Source organism: Eublepharis macularius, chromosome 5, assembly GCF_028583425.1.
Source record: "Eublepharis macularius isolate TG4126 chromosome 5, MPM_Emac_v1.0, whole genome shotgun sequence".
NCBI lineage: Eukaryota > Metazoa > Chordata > Lepidosauria > Squamata > Eublepharidae > Eublepharis > Eublepharis macularius.
In genome coordinates, this window is record NC_072794.1 from 55,652,570 (window position 1) to 55,669,722 (window position 17,153).

The following is a 17,153-nucleotide window of genomic DNA, read 5'->3' on the forward strand; positions in this document are numbered from 1 at the left end:
CTTTTTTCCCTTCCTTACCTTTCCCTTTGGTTCATGGTGAATCCGCTGTTTGCTCTGCCACTTTGCCTTTGTCTGCTTTTTCGCCTGTCCCTTCCTCTGCCTTCTGGGGCCTTCCCTCCTGCCACTGTCAGCTTCCCAGACTTTAGCCAGCCCAAGTAGCACCTCCTTCCATAGGATCTCTAGGAGGGCCAAAGTGACAACTTTCTTTGGACCATCAATCTTTGTTGCTGACAGTTTTGTTTCCTGAATAGTTGAAATATTCCATGCCATCATGGCAGCTCAGCAAATTAACGTGAAAAACTTTGCCCTACAAGGGATTCCATTCCCCCAGTGGGGACAGGGTATTCCCCCACTCCCAGCACCCCCACCTCTTACCTGGCTGGTGGGAGGAAAGGTACAGGAATGGGCCTAGGAGTTCTTCAGCGCTCCCACGTGCTCTGGATCACTTCTTCATTGTGCCAGGAGTAACATGGAAGTGACAGAGTGCATATAGTGCTGAAGTGATAAAAATCAGCCACAAGCACTAGAATGGGGCCAATTTTGTCATCATCCTTTTGGCGTTCTCCCCCAAAGACCCCCACATCCCCTGGTTTCAGGGGGCCTGGCACCCCTAGCCACTATTGCAATATTTTGTAGACTAAAGCTTAACCTGCAGTTTAAATGAAAGCTGACCTTTTAGAGCTGGAGAACAGAATAGCCCTCCATAAAGCATCTGTAATGATAGCTGCTTGTATATTTGGAATTAACATTAAAAAGAGAGTCTGCACTTCATTTCAATGATCACCATGTTCTAGGGTTGCTAACTCGATGTTGGAAATTCCTGGAGATTTAGGGGTAGAACCTGGGGAGGGAGGGGAAGAACTTAGGTGGAGTATAATGCCATCGAGTGTACCCTCCAAAGTAGCCATGTCTCCAGGGCAACTGATATCTGTAGTTTGGACGATCTGTTGTAATTCTGGGAGATTTCCATGGCCCATTTGAAGGCTGGCAATCCTATCATGTTCAACTACCAATGATGAAGTAGTTTCATTTCATACAGTGCTCGGATTGTTCATTTCAGTCCTGTATTTCAGATAAGTGGGATTTTCTGGAAAGTAAATCACTCTTAACTTTAACACTAAAGGGATTATTCACAACATGCTTCAAATAATGCAGTCTTTTCTTGTGCCTTTTTGGCTTGTCTTATCAGCACTTGAATAGCTAAGAATTCAGTTATATTTGTGAAGCTATAAAAGTAAATTATAAATGTGTTCCTGATGTAAACTACAAATGCAAACAAGGCAACGTGCCTTTCCAGTCTAATAAGGATTTTGGAAGAACTGTTTTTCCTAAAGAACTACACTTCCCAGAATCCCCTTGTCCTTTGTTTGTTCATTGATCTCCCTTTTTTTGACTCCTTTTAAAAGTTACTTAAAAGGATGTGTAGGAACTAATTAACTGACTATTCTTTTGTGGATGAAGGTAGTGCTTACTTTTTCAGAAGGGAGAAAAGGTGGAAACTTAATTTTAAAAAGGAAAAAAAATCAATGTATAGTGCTTGGCTGAGGTAGAAGCCTTTCCAGCCTTTCACCAAATGATTTAACCATTTCAAGCAGCCAGTAGAGGCCAACAAAATAATCAGAGGAGATTTGACTATCCTGAGGTGAAGATTTAGGAGATGGGGGTTAGAAGAGCTATAGCCAAATATTTAATAAACTGAGTGCAAATATACATGTTTATCCATAGTCATTTAATTAGATATAAGTATTTTTAAAATAGCTAGATTGATGGCTGCTTGGTTCTTATTTGACTCTGAGGAGAACAAATGAACAGGTGTTTTCCATGAAACATGTAAGACTCCCTTCTTTGGATGGAAGTTGAAAAGAAACTAATCATGTAAAAAAAATCTAAATAATATCTGTGTATCTGATGAAGGGATCTTTGACTCTCAAAAGCTCATACTTTGGAAATTGGTCTTTAAGGTGCTATTCGACTCAGATCTTGCTCTTCAACTGCAGACCAACACAGCTACCCACCTGAAACAATATTTTATGTAACCTTTATTCCTTCAAAAAGCTTTTATTTACTTATAAGCAGATCGTAAATATTAAAGTCAATTTAATTATTTTTACAGTTTATTTAGGAGGGAAATCTTAATTTTCAAACAATGACAGACACTGCCTGTTCTTTGGATAGTTTGTTTTTTAAAGGACCAGATGAAAAACTCAAGTAAGTGCTTTTTTTTTTCTCTTGGCCCTGTCACAATATTTCAATAAAATAAATTTTCTTTAACCCTGCCATAATAAATTAGCATCTCTTAATCCAGAATAGCTCTGTCATTTGAAGAAATGGTATCCCAAATTTCACTATTCATGTTCCATAGAAAATAATTGCAAATCCCTCAACTTTCCTTCTCCAGATTTTTTTTTTAGTTACCTAACGTTTGGGGGATATATTAAATTGCTATACATATTCAGTTCTTTTATAGTACTGCCTTTGGCTTTTGGCATTGAAACTAGTGTACAGAAATTTAATATACATTACTAAATTGTGTAAGATTGTGTAGTGTACAGCAGATCATCTCAAAGTACTAAAACTGTAGCATGCAGTCCTAAGAACCCTTTCTTGGGAGTAAGCCTCATTCAATAAAATGGGACTTACTTTTGAGTAGACCATAATAGGATTGCTGTGTAGTAGTGCAATTGTACTCCATTGCATATCAAACTCACAAAGTAAGTTGACAGAAGCTTTATATTTAAATCTGACACATTTTTAAAAGCATAACTTTGAAAGGGATAATTTAGAGGTGACACAACAGTCAATATGTTCCCTTGCGTTTTTTCATTAATTTGGTTGGAAACACATAATGTTTTTTGTTTCATGTTAATATGTTGGAAACAGATATCTAGAAAATGAAGCGCCAACAAACTGGTATCTTGCACCTGTTCCATCTGTTTTTGAAATTCCACCATCTCAAAAGCTACAAATGGAATTCGAAAAAAATAATCAACAAGGTAAAATGTTCTACCTTTAATTTTAATAAGAAGAAATTTAAATCTTATAAACTAATATATAATTCCTTACTTCAGCTATTTCAGCCTTTGGGTATTGCTCCAGAATGAATCAAATCTGGGCTGTCTTTCCCATGAAGCAGTCCATTCCAGCTGCCTAGCCACTGAGAGTTGCTGCAGTGATTAAAAATTACCTCCACATTCAGAGCCAGTAAACTTCTGAATGTCTGTACCAGGAGGCAACATCAGGGGGTGGGGGGAAGGTCTTGGCCTCACTGCCCTGTTGTTGGCCCTCAAGAGTAACTGGTTGGCCACCATGTGATACAGGATGCTGGACACGATGGACCACTAGTTGGGCGCAGGAATAGCTGACTGCCTTGTGTGGATGGCTCCAGTGAGATTTTCAGTGCATGAAAAAGTAAAACGCCACATACCTCATCACTTTGTAAAACTCATGCCTGACCTGTGATGGAAAAAAATAGATGACCAATTTACTATGATGCTGATTATATTGTGCGTTGAATTTGCCATGTGGTCAAAGCTAATTTTTGCTAGTGGGAATCAAACTTGAGGTGTTTGTTTCAATGGAATACGAAGGAAGACTATGGCTCTGGCCAAGAACTCCATTGAGTACGAAGTATGTGTGCTTCAAGGTTATGTTTTTCTCTGTCCAGATTCTGATTTTAGATCTTATCCTTTGTGGCATGATCTTAGTTTACAATTTTAAATAATAAATTTATTATTAACATTTAAAACTGTAGAAATTGTTTTGGTTTTCCTGAGATAGGTTTTTGTATACAGTATTTGTGTTAGATGTACTTGTAATAAGAAGTAGGAATATATTCAAATTATATATTTATTGTGAGAACCAGAGGCCCAGGAACTGTTATGGAAAGTACCATTTAAATACATGTTAAAGAGGGCACCTGCCCCATGAAATGACAGAAATTACAAATGAGGCACACTTTACGGATAGCACTGAGCAACTGGGAAAGCACAATAAAAATATGTTTAGTTTAAACAATGTAGTTTTTTAAAATTAACAGATAATTGATAGGCACCATGTTCTGCATGTTTTTCTGCCAGTATACATGGAAAATGACAAATCATTACAGTACTATTGAGGGATCAAATCATAAAACTTTTAAATACATGCCTTTTGCTATGAATTCTAATGAGCAAAAAAACCCAGGAGCCAATAAATGGAATAAATTTTATTGTTTTCCATTTTGACCTTGATCTAGATGAAAAAAGTCCTTGTTATGTAAAAATTCTTCACAAAATAATTAATTTTTCTAGATGAATATGTTGATGAAAGCATCTGCTCAGCATTCAGGAAAAGGTAAGAGCTTGTTTGTAGCCAGTTATAATAATTCATCAAATATTGGAACCGTATTGTTTTAGATAACATTTGTTAAAATGTGAGGTTTTGATCTTTAAAATGAAAACACTTAATAGAACTCCAGGCATTTGCATTAATATTCTTTTGAATGTAAGAAAAAGAAACAGAATGCTTCCTTTTGGCAATGTTTAATACAGTAATTAGGTTTGCTCTCGGCACAACACTTTTTACAAGGATTTAAACACAGGATTTAGTTTATTATTTTAGTGAAGAGCTAGCTGACTCTAGCTGACTTCATTTGCTCTTAAAATCCTGCAGAAAACATAGTGCTGGGGCATCTTACACATTAACTAGTTTATTTTTATAGTTTTGTTATCTCATTCCTGTAAAAGTCAGTCACAGAATTTACATTACTTGAATGGAACGGAATTCATATTCTAGACTATCGCTTATGACTGTCTCAGAATACCCAACAGTCTTTTATATTTGGCTAGCAAGTACTGAATGAGCTTCCTAGTTCTGAGTTTTGCTTTTACCTGGGACTGCAGAAACAGGATGGTGAGTTGGTTGTCATGTAACGAGAATGGTGCCATGCAGGGCTTGTGGGCAATGTTTAGCTTGTTGGGCAACAAAGAACTATTTTTGATTTTAATAGATATTGTAAATTACACAATATAAATTGTAATGTTCATAAAAGTGTGTGTTGTATGTATGTATATAATAATATGAAAAAACTTTCTGTATTTGTTATAGCTTATTTAAACCACCTGATTATACGTTTATAAATACAGACTGTAAGGAGAACACCAATGCCAAGAGAGGAATGGACACAGATTGTAATATTTTTAACAACAAAGGGATGAAAATGGGAGAGCTAGGGAAAAATAATACACAAATCGCACAATATTCAGATTTTAATCTGTTTAGTGTAAATGATATTTTTTCTGTTTCTGCAAATGGAAAAGGAATTGAAAAAGTACAGTCATTTCCTTGTGTTTCAAGGAGCTTTAGTGCTGCTGAAGGTAAATTTACGAATTTTCTCTGTAATTTTTTTCCACACAAATGTATATTACAACAGTCTTTGTGCAATATCTATGAATAATGTATATTCATGAACTGAACAGTAGACAGAAGAGTTAAATCTGTTTGAGTAATATGAAGGAAGTAACATAGTATCCGTGTAGAAGAGCAAAAGCAGATTAGAAAAAAAAGATGTGAATCACAAAAAGTATACCTAAAGCTGATGAGACACAAGTAATTGTAATTAAATGCATGTTTCAAAGAGTTTAATGCTCTGCTATTTTGAGGACAATAGGATTGGCAGGTAGAATCATGGGAAATGATGGGAGAGGGGGAAGCTTTGTATTGTCTTTGTATCTTCCATTGTCCTATTTGTTCTCTCTCTGAGTCCTTCTTAAATTTTATCAAGCTGTACTGTGCAGTCTAAAATTATTTTGTCATTCCCTACGAAACTGTTCCTCCTCTTTTATACATTGATGTGGTGAAGGGATGTGGTAAAATAACTCTTCTGAGAGCCAGCAGAATGGCATGTACAAATAGTTTCTAGAAACAGAAAGTACTAGAATTCACTAGGAAAATAGATAGAGAGGGACATCCCTTTGTTAGGCAAGGGCATTTATTTGTTCAGATCAGAGAGGCCAAAGAAAGGGGAGATTACAGTAAGCAGTGACTGGATAGAAGAAGTCTAGAAATAATGTGAAGAAGGGAGAAGTCTTTCTTCTCATACTTTTGAGCTGAAAGGGAACACAATCTGAAATTCAGAGATTGCTGCTTATCCTCTTTTATTTTAAAATATAAGTGATATGAGCCATCCATAATAAGGAATACTCACTTTTTGCAAGCTAATTTATATTCTCATGCCATTTCTTTGAAGATTAAGGAGTGGCCGTTTCCACACAGCTTACCTTTTCCCAGGACGCAGTGTGTTCTCGTGCGAAATCGTGCGATAACAGCATCTTCCTGGCGCGATTTCACACACGAAGATGCTGTATCCTGGCAAAAGGTAAGCTGTGTGGAAATGGCCAGTGTTAAACTCTTGCCTCCCATGTCTCCTAAATGACTAAGGGTATAAGAAGATCCTTGCTGAATCAAATTAAATTGTTCCAGTCTCAATACTGACTTTTGTGGGACTCACAGCTTACTTACCTCCATTGGGAGAACTGTCCATTTATTTCTATGCTCTGCTTTCTCTTGTTTAACCAAGTTTTAATTCATGAGTACCTGTCTTCTTATCTGTACTAATTGCTCTAGAGGCCCAAGAAGCAGGGCATAGAGTCCTTTGCTTGATATTGCATCCTGGTTTCATCATCTTATCCTATAACTGCTACCAAGAGTCTTCTGTGAGTGCCTTTGTCCAAAGGGGTGTCTTCAGAACACCCTGATCCACATGCATAATCCTCTTTGAGAACTCCAAAAGGCTAGTTAGGCAGGATTTCCCTTTGCAGAAAGTATGCTGATTTTCCCTTAGCAGGCACATTCGACTGTGTGATTAATAATTTTATCTTTAATAACATTTTCTACCCATTCATCCAGAAATGGCCTGTATTTTCCTAGCTCTCTGCCAGACTCTTTTTTTTAAAAAATGTGTTCTATCTGCCAGTTTTCTGGCAAGGAGGCCAATTTTACTGATAAGTTTTATAGAAGCAGTAGGTTTTGTTTAGTTCTTTGCTACTATACTACGTTGACTTGCATGTACTTCCATCACTTCCCTTTTTCTGACTCCTGTTTTGTGGAGAAATTGAATTGTAAGGTACACAGAAAAACCTGTACCTCATCCTGAGGCATGTTGATGGTGGGGCTAGGAAAATTAGCCCTTCTCCTACACTGATGTTGTGCAATGCCAGGTCCATCAACAATATGACCAGGACTCTGCACAAGTTTTTTGCAGTAAATAATATGGACCTGGTATGTGTGACTGAGACCTGGGTGAGGGAAGGTGAGAAAGTTGCCTTGAAAATACGACCCACCCAGGTTTCTTGGTCCTTTATCAGTCCCAGACAAGTGGCTGGGAGGGGGGAGGGGTGGCATTGCTCATTTGAGTCTTTCTCCTTCAGGCTGCTCCCCACCCTAAAGATCACTGGCATTGATTGTGTCAGCCTGGTGTAGGATGCTGAAGAGAGTTTGGCTATCTATCTGGTGTACCAACTGCCCAGCGCACCAGCAGATACCCTGTCGAGCCTGCTGGAGGTGGTGGCTGGCTGGGCTTTGGAGCACCCCAGGCTTCTGGTGTTGGGGGATTTCAATGTCCATGCCGAGGATGCCACCTCCTCACAGGCTGCGGACCTGGTGTCATCCATGGCAGCACTGGGACTCTATCAGTTTTTATCAGCACCCACGCATCAAGCAGGCCACATGTGGATCTGAACTTTGGGATGGGGATTCAGGTGGACCTGAATGTGGTTGAAGCGGTGCCATGGTCGGACCACTTCATTCTGTAGGCTTGTCTGAGCAAACCAGCCTGCTCCCCTGCATGGGTGGTGAGTGCTTTTTTGCTTGCCTGCGGAGACTGGTGGATCCTATTGGTTTCCTGAATGCTCTGTGTGATCCGAAGCCCCCTGGAGGTTCATTGGATGTGCTGGTAGAGGATCGGCATGCCTGTCTCTCTGAAGCCATCGATAAAATCACCTCCCATTGCCCTCTTTGCCCCTGTGCCCGATTGGCTCATTGGTATACTGAGGAGCTATGACGGATGAAACAGGAGTTGAGACGGCTTGCATGGGTGTGGAGGCGGGGTGGAGACAAAGAGGCAAGAACATCTTATAGGATGCTTATGAAAGCCTATGAGATGGCAGTGAAAGCGACTAAGAAGGAGTTCTATGCCATTTCCATTGCATATGCAAGCTCACACCTGGCAAATTATTTCATGTAGTTTGGTCTTTGACCTCCCTTTCTCCGGAAGATCACCAAATTGTGAATTCAAGTATTAGCTGTGAGGCTTTTGGGAGCTATTTTGTGGGTAAGATCTTGTCTCTCTGCCGCAGCCTGCCTCCTACAGTTGATACAGTAGTGGGACTGGAGGCCCCTTGGCCATCTTCTGATTCTGTTTTAGATCAATTCAGTCCACTCTCCTGGGATGAGGTTGACGGGATCCTGCGGGGAGTGAGGCCCACCACCTGCCCCTTGGACCCTTCCCCATCATGGCTGGTGAAGCCCAGTGCTGACAGGCTTCGGGCCCTGTTGGAGGCCATTGTTAATCTCTCCTTAAGCTCCAGGATTTTTCCTGGAATATTAAAGGAAGTGGTGGCACAGCCTGTCTTGAAGAAACCATCTTTGGATCCCACTGACCCGCTCAAATACTGCCCAGTTTCGGACCTTTTGTTTCTGGGTAAGGTGATTGAGTGAGCAGTATTCCTGAAGGATTCTTCTGTCCTGGATCCATTCCGGTCCAGTTTCTGCCCTGGCCATGGGATGGAGACGGCATTGGTCATCCTCACAGATGATCTCCACAGGCACCTGGATCGAGGTGGGTTGGCGCTATTGGTATTGCTGGATTTTATAGCAGCATTCGACATGGTTGATTATAATCTATTGGCCCACTGCCTTGCCAATGTGGGGATATGTGGGACAGCCTTACAGTGGCTGATCTGTTTTCTCCATTGTCAGGGACAGAGGGTAGCATTTGGGGAGCAGTAGTTGCCACACCACCCTTTGGTATGTGGTGTCCCCCAGAGGGCGATACTCTCCCTGATCTTATTCAACATCTGTATGCGCCTCCTCACCCAGCTAGTGTGGAGTTTTGGGTTGGCTTGTTATCTACTGATAACACCCAACTTTATCTGTTGATGGCTGGCTGGCTGGACTCTGCCCTGGATAATCTGTCCAGGACTCTGGAGGCCATGACTGGGTGGTTAAAACAGTCAAGTGAAGTTGAACCCTACAAAGATGGAGGTCCTGCATCTGGACTGCGGGTTATCAGGGTTGGGAATCTGTCTCCCAGCCCTCAGTGGCGCACTTCTTCATCTGATGGTAAGCAGTCTGGGCATAATGCTGGATGCCTCCTCGTCAGTGAAGGCCCAGGTTATGGCAGTTGCCAGGTTTCCTTTTTTTTTACCTTTGCCAGGCCAGACAGTTTGCCCCCTAACAGTCGACCTGTGATCTTTTGGCAGTGATCCATGCAACAGTCACCTCCAGCCTGGATTACTGTAACTCACTCTATGCTGGGCTGCCCTTGGGCCTGCTCCAAAAGTTACAACTGGCCAGAATGAGGTGGCACATGTTTTGACCAGGACTTCGTTAAGGCCACATATTACACCTGTTCTGGGCCAAGTGCACTGGCTCCCAGTGGAGTTCCAGGTCAGGTTCTTGGTTTTGACCTTCAAGGCCCTTAGTGGACTGGGACCAGCATACCTGCGGGAGCATCTTTCGCCCTATAGTCCTTGGAGGTTGCTTCGATCAGCAGACAAACAGTTACTGGTGATACCTGGCCCAAAGGAGGTTTGCCTTGCCTGAACCAGGGCCAGGGCTTTTTCGGTCCTGGCACCTACCTGGTAGAACTCTCTTTCTGCGGAGGCCCGGTCTCAAGAAGATTTGTTATCATTTCACTGGGCCTGTAAAATGGAGATGTTCTGCCGGGCTTATGGGGATTGAGGCAGGCAAATCATCCAACTGGCTGCTCCCAGTGGGAGGGATGTCCCCTCCAACCTGTATTTATTAAATCTCAGCCACCTTGCCCCATGGATGTTAAGGATGTCAGGTGGGAATTTTCTTAGACTGCTGTCTTAATATGTTTTATTGCTGTATTTATATAACTGCTAGGGGAGAGCCTATCATTTCTTAGAAGCATCTGTTCCTTCATCCACATTAAACACGAGGCAGGAAATATAACTTCAAGTCCAGTAAACCTAAGCCACCTCTTTCTTTTTCATCTTGTAAAATTTTGTAGCTCAGAATTTTCTTAGACTGCAGTTTTCATATAAAATTGGGCCTCATTTAAACCTTCTACCCAGGGCCGGATCTAGCGCTCCTGGTGCCCAGGGCAACACTTGCCGGCCCGCTGTGCGCGTGCTCCTGACGCGGCGTGATGATGTCATTTTGATGATGTCATCACGCTGCACGCCGGAGGCAGCGCGGGGGGTTGAGAAGCTGCCTGCTTTGCAGCCCCCCACGCTGTCTTTCGCCTGCCCCGTGGGACGGGGCGACCGGCTTGCTGCGCGCCCTCTGTCCTGCGGAGCAAGCAAAAGGCAGTGCGGGGGGCTGCGAGGCTGCCCGCGCCATGCGCCTGCCCCACAGGACAGGGGGCGGCCGGCTGCCCCCTCTCCTGCGGGGCAAGCAAGTGGCATGGGTGGCCGCGCTGCCCTTTGCCTGCCCTGCAGGACAGGGGGTGCGCTGCAAGCCAGCCGCCCCCTGTCCCGCAGGGCAAGCAAAAGGCAGCGCGGGAGCCTGTGAGGCTGCCCGTGCCATGCACCTGCCCTGCGGGACAGGGGGCGGCCGTCTGCCCCCTCTCCTGCAGGGCAAGTGAATGGCATGGGTGGCCGCACTACCCTTTTCCTTCCCTGCAGGACAGGGGGTGCGCGGCAAGCCAACCGCCCCCTGTCCCGCGGGGCAAGCAAAAGGCAGCACGGCTGCCCATGCTGCTGCCTGCACGCTCTGGGAGCTGCTTCCAGCGCCCCCTCCCTGGCGGCGCCAGGGGCAGACTACCCCCCTGCCCCCCCTCTAGATCCGGCCCTGCTTCTACAACAGCTTTAAATACTTGCATTGGTGTATTTACTTGCAGCAGGACTTGGTGTATCAGAGGAAAGTATGTTCTATACTTGATGTTTCTCTTAGAGCTGTAATTCAGTCATAAGATAACATGTATAGAAAAGAATATCACATTTATTTTTCCAAGTTGCAAATGAATTTTATATTTCTGTTTCCTGGTTTTATTGTAGATAATTTTAAAAATATCCATTCATTAGAAACACCTAAAAAAGAATTAATGTTTTTGAGACCTGTTACTGAAATTCGTATCCTTTTATATAATGTGACCTGCATTTTAAAAATATGATATGAAGCATAATCCTAAACCTGTATTTTTCAGAAATCCTGGTGAGAATAATGTGGCTTCCTCCCAAATAAGTGTGTATAAGATTTCAGCCCTATCAGTGCTTCAGATACTGCCTTATTTATTAAAAGATTTTTACCCCATCCTTTTGCCCTCACAGAACCACCATGCAGCTAACAAATTAAAATATATAACTTTAAAAAAATGTAAAAACCATTAAAACCAGCACACAAATATATCATTAAAATAATTTAAAACCAGAACTTAAAATAAATACAAAGGACAAAAATAGGGAGGGAGGAGGGATCACTGAGGGAATGCCAAGTGAAAAAAAAGGCTTCACCCACTGGCAGAAGATGGCAACAGAACAGGTGGGGATAGAGTTCCAGAGTTTTGGTACCATTACCGAGAAGACCTTCTCCTGGATTGCCACCCACCTAATCTCATTGCCATAGATCATGGCTTGCCATTATAGAAAAGAACCCAGGCTCATGAGCTTTCTCCTTGCTTCCCTTCTATGTTAATTGATACAGTTTTTGTGGCTAAGTATGTCATCATTGCATCCTAACACAAACTATTAGTTGCTCTTTCCCCCAAAATCTAAGATCCCTAACCAGGGCTGAATCATAGTATCCCTTATTCCAGGGGTGGGCAAATTGCGGCCCGCTACAGAGCCACATGCGGCCCGCCAAGACAGTCACCTACCGGGCACCTGGCACCGAAAGAACAACGCTCTGCAGCTTTTCTCCCTCACATAGCTTGCAGCTATAGATGATATGAAATTAGCACAATAAATAAATTGAATAAAACTACCACTATTTTATTTAATTCATATTTATTGATTTTTATGATACAATTTATACCTTTTCTGAAATGCAAAGTTAACTAATGAATGCAATCATTTTAAAAGGTGCGGCCCTCCACTAACCTCCGCTCCCACAAAGTGGCCCCTGAGCCAAAACAATTGCCCACCCCTGCCTTATTCCATTATGTACGCTACAGTGCTTTTTATTATACTTTATAAATTTGGAAATGAAACAATTCTGGGGGATTTCCATGTATCAGTAAAGTAGGAAAGTTTATTGAGGAAACTGTTTATTGTATTGTCGTTATAATCTAATGCTGGAGTCACCAACAGGTAGCTCACAAGTAGAGATGGGCACGAACAGGAAAAAAACCTGAACACGATGTTAGTTGTTCGTTGCCATCCATGAACAGGGATTCATGAACATCGGTGAACTGACCTGTTCACGAACATGTTCGTGGTTGGAGGTTCATGAGAGCCAGAACGGCCCCCTTGGGACTTAGCTGAACTTGAGCTGGAAAAGGCATGATCCATGGCATGATCCCTTTAATGTCATTTTCTCTTCACAGTGGCAAAAACTGGACTGTCTGCTGGAAGCTACTTTGAGGGGTTACAAACTGACCTTCCCTATGTCCAATACCCACCAAAGTTGCAGGGGACATAGTCCTCACTGTCCTCTGAAGACCCCCCAAGTTTCAGAGAGATTGCACCCTGGAAAAGGCATGATCCATGGGTCTCCCCCTTTAATGTCACTTTCTCTTACAGTGGCAAAACTGGGCTGTCTGCTGGAAGCTACTTTGAGGGGTTACAAACTGACCTTCCCAACGTCCAATACCCACCAAATTTGCAAGGGACATAGTCCTCACTGTCCTCTGAAGACCCCCCAAGTTTCAGAGAGATTGCACCCCGGGAAAGGCATGATCCATGGGTCTCCCCCTTTAATGTCACTTTCTCTTCACAGTGGCAAAAACATGCCCTCATTCCAGTTTTTCTCCAGGAGCTCAGGACCAGGAGAAGGGCATGTTAGAGCAGCAGCAGATTCTTCCGCTGTGGCTGTGGCTGGAGCTTCACCGACGTGCGGCAGCTTTCTCCAGAGCAGCTCCCCGGGAGCAGGACGCCCAGGAAGAAAGTAGCAGCTGCCCGCCCCCAAACAATCGTTGGGAGCCCTCTTGTCCAGCAGGATTGTGACTGGAGGAACGATTTGCAAAAGCTGCTGCTGCTGCCAGCCTTCTCTGGCTCTTCAGGCAGTGATTCTAACAGAGAGGGGAAGGACTCTCGGACTTCATTTCCCAGGAAAACTTGCGAGAAAAATCAAGTGTTCTACACGTGAAAAAAGTCACTTGTAGCTTGGCTCTGAGCGTCCCCTTTCTGCATGTGGATTCAATGCTAGGCTGGGCTAGGTGAGGCAGGCAGGCACTGCTTATCAGCTTTATGATTAGAGAGCTGTAGAGAGGGGCAGCAGGGTTGGGTCACCATCTTCCTCCTGCTTCTTCATTGAGGGAGCTAGCTGGTCAGCAAGCACACTCAACTAGGGCTGCCTCTTTGTGCACTCATTCTGGATGGGGGCCTTATGGCTCTACATTTAAAAAAACTACAAATTAAAATCAATTAAAAAATAAAGTCAACAGACACAGGTTTAAAACCAAGGAACCTACTAGTGGCTTGTGTGCTACCTATTGGTCACTCCAGCATTAGATCATAACCACAATACAATAATTATATGCATAATGGATTTCATGTTCTTAAAGTGATAACTAGTGTTTAGGTTTGATAAGTATATTAGTATTGCATATATTTCAGCTTTTCCTACACATTTCTGTTGTAGGAATTGGAAAAAGAAATCATTAGCTTCAAGTACCTGTAAATTTTCTGTCACTACTAAAAAGTTTCCAAGCCTTCACTCTAACAAATATGTAACAGTAGAAAATCTTTTCTTAAATCCACATTGTAAAAGTTATTGTTTTATCCATTTTTCACTTAATAGTTTGACTCCTTACTATGAATTTAAGCTGCTCAGTTCAGAAATATTTTCAAAGAGTTCCCATATTTTAATTATATTCAGTCCAAGGCTCTGGATGATGTAAGTATAGACAAGTTTTAAGTGTTAATTACTATGCATATATTTATGACAAATGTATAAGTGTTCATTTATAATTTCATAAAATATCAATGTCCTGCTCCTATAAATCAAGCCTATACACTAAACTGAACATACACTGCAATCCTATGAAACTACACTTTTCTAAACCTTGACTGAAATGGAATTAGATGACTATCATTCTGTTTAGGATTGTGCTGATAGTCTAGCTATACGTATGGCTCCCTTTTTGCCTGCAAAATGAGACGTGTAGGATTGCAGTGTCTGATCCTTTTGCTCACTGTACCATCAAATGAAATATGTACTTAAGAAAAGCATATGAAGCAGTGCACCACCAAATAATTACCAACCATGCCATTAATTCAGCCTACTGGATAGAGATAGACAAGCTGAAATACTTAATGTATTAAGGTGCACCCAGTGGCAGTTGTTTAGGCAATTTCCAAGGTGGGAGTTGACCACCAATGCACTACAGTTGATGGACAGAGTTAGGATCATCACATCTCAAGCTTTGCGTTCAGGCTTTCAGATGTTTAAACTTATAATCAGCGCTTCATGGTAGCAGGTCAAAATCTTAGGTAGCTCAAACACTTGAGGGCTTCTTTTAAGACTTTTATGTATGGCTGTTTGTGATACATGTGTACACTGGAAATGGGAGACAATAAACTAGCTCTGATAGTTTGACTACTTTTTTAGATGCTTAACTGGTAACTTTACCTCACAGTTGATTTCTATGTGTGGTGTGTGTGAGTTTGTGTGTGGTGAATTGTCCTTCTTTTCAAACACACAATTGTGACTTCACAGATTCAGACAGCATATGGTACAATTCCTACAGGTGTGTAGAAGTACTACCATTAGTGGTGCTATTCAGTGTTGTTCTGGATAACTCTGGTCAGGCCTGATTCAAATACAGGTGTGCACTTAAGAAGCTCTGAGCATCTAGTTGGCTTTCCTGTATCAAATCATTTAACTTCTGGCAAGAGGTACATGACAGATAATGTTCTAGGTTTGTTATCAGGTACTATACACAAGTAATACAATTATGGAGTCTCTGCTTCCATTTTAAACCTTTATTATTACAAAATAATTAATCAGCATTCTTCATATCAACTCATTTAACAGAAAATCATACCATCCATTATAACTACATAGATCATTAAAGGAGAGCAATAACATGAACCCAAAAAAAGTATCTTACCCTAAGATACAGAAGTCTAAGAAGCTCTCAATCAATTTAGTCTGTCGTATTTATAGGGTTTCAAAACCATCTCCTTACAATAGCTGTCTGTCTTGCTTCAAAGAGATTCACATTCTTGGCTAACTTATTATGTTATAACTTAAAACACCAGACGAGGATATTTGAAACATCTTAAAACATGTAACAATAGTTCATTCTTGCTACTTCTTATCTTAACAAAGTCTGTGTAAAATTAGTGATTACAAGTTTCTCATACATCTGAATATCTTTTGGTCCTCCACCAGTGTTACCCTAATGGGAGGTCTCCTTATGAGTTCGGGGAATTAGCATTCAAGGAGACGCAGTGGGAGCTGGTAACTGGGATCTCTACTGATGTATGTCAGGATTGTTCCCGTAGAGAACTCTCAAATAAACCAGCAGATGTTCTACAGGAAAGGTTTCTTTTATTAACAGAGAAATAAAAGTCAAGCATACCATAAAACACACAGAGCACACATAGAAGGCTAGCTAGAAAACAGGGAGGAAAGTGGGAGAGACTAGTTGGGATGGGGTGATATTTATCAGTCCGGAAGAGAAGGAGAGGTCCGCGAGAACAACAGCAAAATGACCAGTGCTTCATGGAAGAGAAGGGAGCACTCAGACATAATCTGAGGGTATGGATGGGTCCCAGAACACACACACTGCATATGACTGAGGGCAATCCTATTATAGAGTGAAACATGCCTTGAGGCAGACTGATGTATCTCTACCCCAGAAAGAATAGCTTCATAGCTATCTCCAGAGGTGGGCAATGGAGTTGGAAGAGGCTTCCTAAGGTGGACTATAGATGCGAAAAGTACTTGATTATCCTGCTATTATCAGATAGGAAGAGCTATCAGGTCTTTGATTCACTCTGATTAGAAAGATGGGTGAGAGAAGTATGAAAGGGCATGGATGAGATAAACTCAGGAGCCTCTTGGAAGACCACATTGTTTTGCTTAAAGGCTTCTCTAGGATGTTGGCAGCTAGTCAATCTGACCCACCTGGTAATTTTCCAACTCCAGCCAGGGTTGGCATCTGTTTGTTCTGCCTTGCCAGGCCATGTTTTGTGCTTAAGGCACATGAGGAAAAGGGGTTTATGATGTTCCATATACATAAATTGCCCCTTCAGTGTGAGAAAAGGGTCTGACTGCTAGCATCAGCACATCTATCTTTGAACAATATTGCCAGCTTTTATGAAGTTAAACATTCCTGCCATTCTCAGATACTCCCTGGATTTGGGCCCTGGTACATTGTCTATATTGATATGAGTTAGATGGTTCTTTTAATCTACACATGGCAATTCAACTGTGTAACTCTATTGTTTTATGCCCTTCTGCAAGGTGGTTCTATTCTAGGCCTCAGGATTCCCTTTGTGGCCTGTCTAGTTATGGAGCTAGGCTAGCCTGGTTTCTATGTGCAAAGTCATATTCTATTTCTTGGTCATATCTAGCAATTTTTCTCCAATAGTTCTAGCTATATCCATGACAATATGACATCACTAGCTCCTGCTATGACATCAGCAGGCCTTGTCCCATGAGTCTTAGGATTTGAGATGCTGGTCGCCTTGTAAAGAGGAAGTTTTACCTCTTACCTGTATGCAACAGAAGGCAGAAGAGTAGGTATCTGTTAGCATTATACAGGCATGCAGGCATTCAGATGCTGACTAGATACCTTATTTTGCCAGCAGCAACAGCCT

The 17,153-nt window shown here is 42.0% G+C and overlaps 1 protein-coding gene across 1 annotated transcript in view; it reads left to right on the top strand.

The window, feature by feature from the left end:
• Window positions 1-2,146: 2,146 nt before the first annotated feature.
• Window positions 2,147-17,153, top strand: part of HFM1 (helicase for meiosis 1) — a 98,079-nt gene continuing 83,072 nt past the window's right edge. Inside the window, exons 1-6 of the mRNA XM_054980361.1 lie at window positions 2,147-2,208; window positions 2,881-2,993; window positions 4,290-4,332; window positions 5,086-5,354; window positions 11,250-11,297; window positions 14,150-14,220. Of these exons, the coding sequence (XP_054836336.1) occupies window positions 2,147-2,208; window positions 2,881-2,993; window positions 4,290-4,332; window positions 5,086-5,354; window positions 11,250-11,297; window positions 14,150-14,220 (606 nt within the window). The remainder of the gene's footprint in view (window positions 2,209-2,880; window positions 2,994-4,289; window positions 4,333-5,085; window positions 5,355-11,249; window positions 11,298-14,149; window positions 14,221-17,153) is intronic.